The sequence below is a fragment of the Choristoneura fumiferana genome, chromosome 20 (genome assembly GCF_025370935.1).
Source record: "Choristoneura fumiferana chromosome 20, NRCan_CFum_1, whole genome shotgun sequence".
NCBI lineage: Eukaryota > Metazoa > Arthropoda > Insecta > Lepidoptera > Tortricidae > Choristoneura > Choristoneura fumiferana.
In genome coordinates, this window is record NC_133491.1 from 14,449,458 (window position 1) to 14,456,504 (window position 7,047).

At 43.6% G+C, this 7,047-nt stretch overlaps 2 protein-coding genes across 2 annotated transcripts; both read right to left on the reverse strand.

Annotated features, from left to right (window-relative positions):
• On the reverse strand, positions 1-1,608 carry LOC141439028 (uncharacterized). Its single transcript, XM_074103137.1, has 2 exons — positions 1,458-1,608; positions 1-1,236 (listed from the first exon to the last, which is right to left on the reverse strand). The coding sequence occupies exons 1-2, from the start codon at positions 1,575-1,577 to the stop codon at positions 904-906; spliced, it is 453 nt and encodes a 150-aa protein (XP_073959238.1). The 5' UTR covers positions 1,578-1,608; the 3' UTR covers positions 1-903.
• A 3,427-nt stretch (positions 1,609-5,035) lies between these two features.
• LOC141439025 (uncharacterized) lies at positions 5,036-6,601 on the reverse strand. Its single transcript, XM_074103134.1, has 2 exons — positions 6,483-6,601; positions 5,036-6,080 (listed from the first exon to the last, which is right to left on the reverse strand). Exons 1-2 carry the CDS (start codon positions 6,597-6,599, stop codon positions 5,787-5,789), a joined length of 411 nt encoding a protein of 136 aa, XP_073959235.1. The 5' UTR covers positions 6,600-6,601; the 3' UTR covers positions 5,036-5,786.
• Between the last annotated feature and the right edge of the window lie 446 nt (positions 6,602-7,047).

Consider the following 7,047-nt stretch of genomic DNA (forward strand, 5'->3'; position numbering starts at 1 on the left):
CATTTTTATCTTAAAAAATATTTATTTAATTCCATCCGCTTCTGCTGCTTACAAAAAACCTCGTTTTTATGGACAGCTTACGCTTGACAAAAAAAATACTAGGCCAGTATTATTTTCAAAAAACAATACCTACTTGAAGGATTTTAGGACACTCCCTTTTACTACTTCTTATTTTTTTTTTATGATTTGAATTTCCTCGTACGGTGCCTATTAAAAAAAAATGAATACTTGATATATATTATTATTTTTACAGCTAAAAATTACTTTCATGCATAGAAAAAACGACCCGGCCACGGCCACCGCCAGCTTTTCGTTTGGTATTGCACCGAACTCTATGAAAGTATATTCTGTCCGGGATTCTCAGTTCACTCTGAGTACATCGCCTGCGATGATTGATCGCTCGCTTTTGGATGTAATTTGGTATCCCGATATTCCCACGAGATACAATCTTAAAATTTTAACTACTAGGTGTAGAAAAAGTAGTGTAGAAACATGAAATTTTTCGCGGCTGTTCTTCATGCATCGTAAATAAAGACCATGTAGCAGTAATTTAGTAAAATTGCATGATTTCCATTAAACTGCTGGTTCTAAGGGTTTACGACTTCAATAAAACTATCATTTCATTATCATTATTGGGATCTAAACAATACCCACGTAAGCAAGTTGTCCATCTGCCGAAGGTTAATACTGAGACAAATTTTAATACCTTCCTCTTCTCATTAGAGAATATAATTATTATAACATATGTATGTATGTCACTCCCACATCCAAAACAAATCAGGCACGAAAAACCTCATAAAATGTTAAAATCAATAAAGCCCGTTTCAGTTGATATTAATATTCAGTGAACAAGGAGGTAAAATATGCATCGTGCGGCGACCGCGAGCACCGGGACAGCCGGCATCACACCACCAGGTCGGCGACCTCCTCCGAGGATTCGTTGGTGCCGACGGCGGCGGGGTTGTCATGGCCGCCCGAAGACGCGCCCACCGAGGCCTCGAACAGCGGCAGCACGGTGTCCGCGCCGATCAACGCCGACAGCTGCGCCAGCGTGCTCGTCTGCGAGAAGTACATCGGGCCTACCAGCTGCAGCTGCGGGCCCGTCAGGATGCCCAGCAGCTGCCCGAAATCCACGTCGCCGCGGCGGCCCCCTGCCCCTGCTGCCCCTGCTGCCCCTGCTGCCCCTGCTGCCCCTGCGCGCTCGCGACCGCTGGCCGCTGTCTTCGCATGCGCGCGCTGTATCACAAAAACAAAATAAACCCACGTAATGCTGATAATAGTGTGTCACGACGAGGCAACGTGCTGCACCGCGGCGCCGCGCTGTTAACGTTACGACGCCGCGCCGTGAATGTGGCCAGGCCCTTACTTACAGCAGGTAAATAACATTTATCGCTAGCCATACCAAAAATCTCCTAGGCTTACAGATTGTTAGAAGAAATATAGACGAGCATACGTACGGTTCTTATAGTGTCGGGGCATGTACGGGCTGGCAGTTGTTGCGGAGCGGCGGCTGCGACGGCGGTGGCGAGCAGCACGAGCACGAGCACGAGCGCGGGTCGGAGCGGCGCGGGCGACATGGCGGACGGCGGGAGACTGCCGCGGGCACCGGCTGCGCCCGCCTGTCAGCGCGCGCGGGCCAAAGGTGCCGCCACCTGCACCTCACAACTCATCGCCTGCTGATGTGGAAAGGTTCAAAGGTTTCCGGAGATGAGCAAGCCGCTTGCCGACGAAGCACTTCGATTTTTGCTTCAGACCTATTTATTTTACATTTTAATAAAAAAATTGATTGAAAAGATTGACTACCTTGTGCCCGCGATTTCATCAACGCAAAGATACTATTTATATGTAGTAAACTGCCGTAGGATATCGTAGATATATAACTAAAGTCCCTCTGTTGAGATTTCTGTCCTTATTCAAACACTCACCCCTACTTCGATAATTCAAGAATTTTATTTTATTGACTAAATTTTTATTTCTTATTTACTGACTTCAAAAAGGAGGAGGTTATCAATTCGGGTGTATTTTTTATGTATGTTACCTCAGAACCCTGTCATTTAAGAACTGATTTGATTTTTTTTTTTGCGTTCGTCTAGGAATGCTTTCAATTAGGTCCCATAAGCTCCAAATCAGGATCTGATGATTGGATCCGAAGGAAATCGAGGGAACTCTTCAAATGTTATAGGGACACCTATGGTAATTTTGATATATCGTCACTATTTTGAAAAAATCTCGTATCTAAAATCAATTATGTCAACAAAATTGAACCTTGATGTAATGTCTATAAAGTTCACTCGGAAAAATTATATATTTTGAGCTACGAGTTTTTTTTAAAGTAGTGACGATAAGTCATAAGTCATAAGTCATTTATTTATTTAGTCATAAGATATTTAGTAGTTACTCGTGCATTTGCTCTTGATAATCATCATTTGACATTTGAGTTACTACTCAATAACAAGTATTTCATGGGTTGAATTTCAATTACTTTAACACAGTTGCTAAACCATTTGTGCTCCTCGTAATGCATGTGGTGAAATGGAATGGGTGGTGAAGCACCAGGACTCCTGAGTAATGAAACTTTCTGCACCAGAAAAAGCAATCTTTTGTAAAAGGTGACGAGCAGTTGACATTAAACTATTATATCTTAGATTATTTACACTAAAAAGGGCGAAAAAAAAATTATAACAAAAAATTTAACCGACTACAAAAAAACCAATGAAAATAATTTTCTACCAGCCAGTGATTGAAGCCCAATATGTAGTGCGTAGGTGAGGTAGACGACTATAGGTCCACTCCTGCTGGCTCGTGCTGAGGCACCGACTTCAGACTGGTAGAAAAATATTTTCATAGTTTTTTGTAGTCGGTTCAATTTTTTTTTTTTTTTTTTTTGCTATCCTAAGTCCAATTACTACGTTTAGTATTCCATCAAGAAGTTCACAATACTCCTTTCCCTTTTCTTAGACATTGAAACTTCAAAATGTTTTTCCTTACCATGCAGCTCTTTAATTTTGAATCACTTTGCAATACTTACGAGGACACCCCCTATTTAGAAAACCCTATTTAATATGAAAACCGATTAATTGGGTATACGGTTTACAGGACTTTCAGCGATCTCCGCCGCCCATTATATGACAACTGGCGTGCCATTGGAACTGCAGCTGTGCTTTGTGGGTCTTAATTTTTAAGCTGCGAGTTTAATATTGGACTAAATGGACAAAATCATTCTTATTTTTAATATAACTGCAAAAATATTGTTTTCTAATTGTATCCGAACCCCGTCCGCCGTTTGTATTCCGTATAAAATGGCCCTATAATATCCTCTTTTACAGCCTAGAAACCAGTTTTAATTTCTTATGTTAAAGCACCGTTTCCACCAGCGATGTGTGAGGATGTGTGTTGCGAGGAATATCTTCATTTATTTCGCCTCGCTGCGCTCAGCTGTTTCCACCAGAGATGTGCTGTGCGAGGATGTGTAAATGAAGCGTTTCTATTGGTTAATGAAAAACACATCCCTCGCATCGCAACACGTCCTCGCACATTATTGGTGGAAAACATCGTAAAGAGAATCTGTTCTCATTTTCTATGGCCAAGGGTTTTGGCTGGGTGTTGATGTGTCAGTCAGTCAGTCAATTGTTCTCAGTTTAATAAATATTTATCTCAGCGTTGCGACAGGGCCCTATTTTGAAATATGTATGTACTCAAGTTTTACAAATTTTACTTTTTTTGTTTCGACGCTCCATATCCATCTTATTTACCTACTTATTTGTTGTTTTTTGTGAAAGATAAACCTCATAATTGTCTGATTGTTGTGTGTTTTTCACCATCGTTGCGTGTTATGTTGTTAGGTACTTATAAACTGTTGTTGTAGGCCCTTACAGGGCGTCTTGGACACCTTTTGTAATGAACATGACTTAACAATAAATAAACAAATGGAATGGTTGCTGTGAACTACTCGTGTCGACGTTAAACGTCTGAAAATAAATAAGTTTTATTTTTATTTATTTTATTTAAACAATATAAATGATGGAGGGATGGGCCAAAAATGAATTTTCAGTATTAATTCAAACTAAAAGTTCATTATAATTCTCAAACCTCTAACATCTTTCAACAGCCCCCTGTCTCGTGTGCGAAAGATGGTTTTTGCCGCTCGGTTACGCGTCTATTGTTTTTACTAGCTTTTATTTAACTTGCCCTGTTCAATAATAATTTTCTTCGTAATAGTGTATATACGCACGAAAACAAATTCAAATCAAAAGTTTATTATTATATTTATTGGCTATACCAAGGGTCTATGGGGGAGGATTTTTCCCAACAGTGAACATCCTATGGCTGGTATGATGATGATGACACCTATGGTCAAGAAACTTGTGTGGCATGCGAGTTCTGCTAGTGGCGAATTGGATCCTGAGCTCTGAAGTAGGGACGAGGAAGGGTTGGTTGGGCTATGTCATCAAAACGAGGCAATTGTTGATTTTCATATGTTTATTGTTGACTTTCATATTTTTATTTTTATAGAAAAAGGCTAAAATTTAACAAACTTTCCTAATTAAACTCTCGCACTTAACAGACACTAAGGATGTAGCTGGCTGGCCGATACATGATGCCCAAAGGATCGCCTATCTGTCTGTCTGTCTGTAGCCTGTTAAAATACTAATTATGAATTTGTCTCTTTCACATTATAATCTGGCGTTGGAATAAAAACTTACTAGGTAACTCTGGATACTTGGCCACGGTACTGTGTACTCACATTAAATGAAAGTTATAAATATTGTATTTTAGTAGCAGCCGCGAACGCTCTTGACTTGACTGTCCGTTTGATGTTAAGATGAGGCGCGAGAAATACGATCCGTCAGCCAAGAGCGCTGCGCGGATGCCCCGCACTCAGGGACAATGCTCGGCTACACCGAAACAATCTTAACGCCAAGTCGACCCAATCTGCAAAGAGGCCCCTCAGTCTCAGTTAAGTGTCGTACCAAATGAATATCACCTAAACCCCGTTGATGTGCGAGGAAGCGTTGCATGGGTTGCGTGGAATGTGTTTACGGAGACAATAGTAACGTTTATTTATCTATCCTCGCTCAGCACAGCTCTAGTGGAAACAACTCAGTGGAGCGAGGATAGGTAAATGAAACGTTTCTATTGGTTCATGAGACACTCCTCGCAACGAACCTGACTACGAGGACGACCGGATAGCTAAGTGGTTAGAGAACCTGACTACGAAGCTTGAGGTCCCGGGTTCGAATCCCGGCCGGTGCAGATATTTGTATGAATAATACGAATGTTTGTTCTCGGGTCTTGGATGTTTAATATGTATTTAAGTATGTATTTATCTATATAAGTATGTTTATCCGTTGCCTAGTGTTCATAGTACAAGCTTTGCTTAGTTTGGGACTAGATCAATTGGTGTCAAGTGTCCCATGATATTTATTTATTTTATTTACTTAACGCATCCTCCCACATCTTTGCTGGAAACGCAGCGTTAGGTCCGTTGTCGTTCCGCCTGTCCGTTTACCTGTATATTACTGTAAACATCATAACAACAAATAGTTACCTACAAATTAAGTAAAGGCAATACAAGAAGCGTTTTTACTAGATCCTAACATTTGCAATTTTACGGAATCCCTACTTGGCCGGTTTTATTTTCTGGTATATCTAGTACTAAAACGGGTCATTTCATTTTCACAACTCCATTAGGCCTGAAAACATGTATGTCAGTCTAGATACACCTACTAATATTAAGTAAAAAATAGGAGATAGGAGACCGACGGAGAACCTGCCGTCAGCCAGCGTCACAGCACAAGGTCCGCGACGTCCTCCCCGGAGGTGGCGGGGCCGAATGCAGTGGGGTCGGCCATGCTGCCGGAGGCGGCGACGGCGGCCTCGTACAGCGGCGCCACCGACCCGGCGCCCACCAGCGCCGCCAGCTGGCGCAGCACCGCCGAGCTGGCCCACAGCTGCGTGCTCAGCAGCCGCAGCGTCGGACCCGTCACCAGCCGCACGAAGCGAACCGAGCCTGACCCGTCCTCCGAGTCATACGCCTGGCGGGGGGGCCGCCCCGGGCCCCCGTCTGCGACCTCCGCCTTCTGTTAAACGTGACGGACGGGTTACTTTATGAGACAGCACTCGACAGCAACGGTCGGAACCGCTCAAGATGACAACTACGTTGCTGAACTTGAAGATCTGATTTTAATCGTGGGGCATCACAGTTCCAACGGGTAAATCATGAAGTCACTAAGAGTGGTTAATATCTCGTAGCAAACATATCGAAATTCAGTACCTATGTCAAGGGTCAAACTAAACCATCGTCAAGTAGAAACTGATTGATAGTTGGATACTGAGACGTATATTTTTGATCAGCGATCAATTAAATCGATGTGATCGTTCATTCTCGATTCGAATACTTCAACAGTAATTTAGAATTCGAAAAGGCACAAGGTAGTTCTTTATGAAAGTTTCCAAGTAACTGTAGTCAGTGCAGTTCTTACAGCGTGGGTCCCGAGCGTGGGTCGGGCGCGAGCTGGCAGCTGCTGCGCGGCGGCGGCGGCGGCGACGGCGACCAGCAGCGCGAGGACGAGCGTGGGGCGCAGCGGAGCGGGCGACATGGCGGTGCCGAGGCTGCCGCCGGGGGCTGATATGCGCCTCTCAGCGCGGTGGGGGCGGGCCAAAGGTGCCGTCACCTGCGCCCGCGACGACGCACGCACGAGGTCGCCCCGAGACAATACAGCAATTGTTTTTTAAATACTAAAGCCGACAAACAGGCATGACAGTAACCTGTTGGTAAGTCACTGCCACTATCCACGGACCTAAAGCACCATTCGGACTGTTGGCGGTACCCACGCTTTTTAGACTAAATGAGTGTCTTTATTGTTCTTCATTTTTTTCCCGCATTCATGAACGAGTTGGAAACACAGTACATCCGTACTAGCGCCAGGCTGGTTTACATACCAGCCCAGATTGCAGGTGTAAGCAGGAAGGCGGATGCAAGGAAACGTGTCTCAAGTGCAGGGATCGGTGTAAAATGGCGTAATGTGCAGGGATTATATGAAGCGG

Coding starts and splice junctions, on each gene's coding strand:
- LOC141439028 (XM_074103137.1), bottom strand. CDS start 1,577: ATGTCGCCCGCGCCGCTCCGACCCGCGCTCGTGCTCGTGCTCGTGCTG. Junction 1,237..1,457: donor GCCCCGACACTATAAGAACC/GTACGTATGCTC, acceptor TTTGTGATACAG/CGCGCGCATGCGAAGACAGC.
- LOC141439025 (XM_074103134.1), bottom strand. CDS start 6,599: ATGTCGCCCGCTCCGCTGCGCCCCACGCTCGTCCTCGCGCTGCTGGTC. Junction 6,081..6,482: donor CCACGCTCGGGACCCACGCT/GTAAGAACTGCA, acceptor CACGTTTAACAG/AAGGCGGAGGTCGCAGACGG.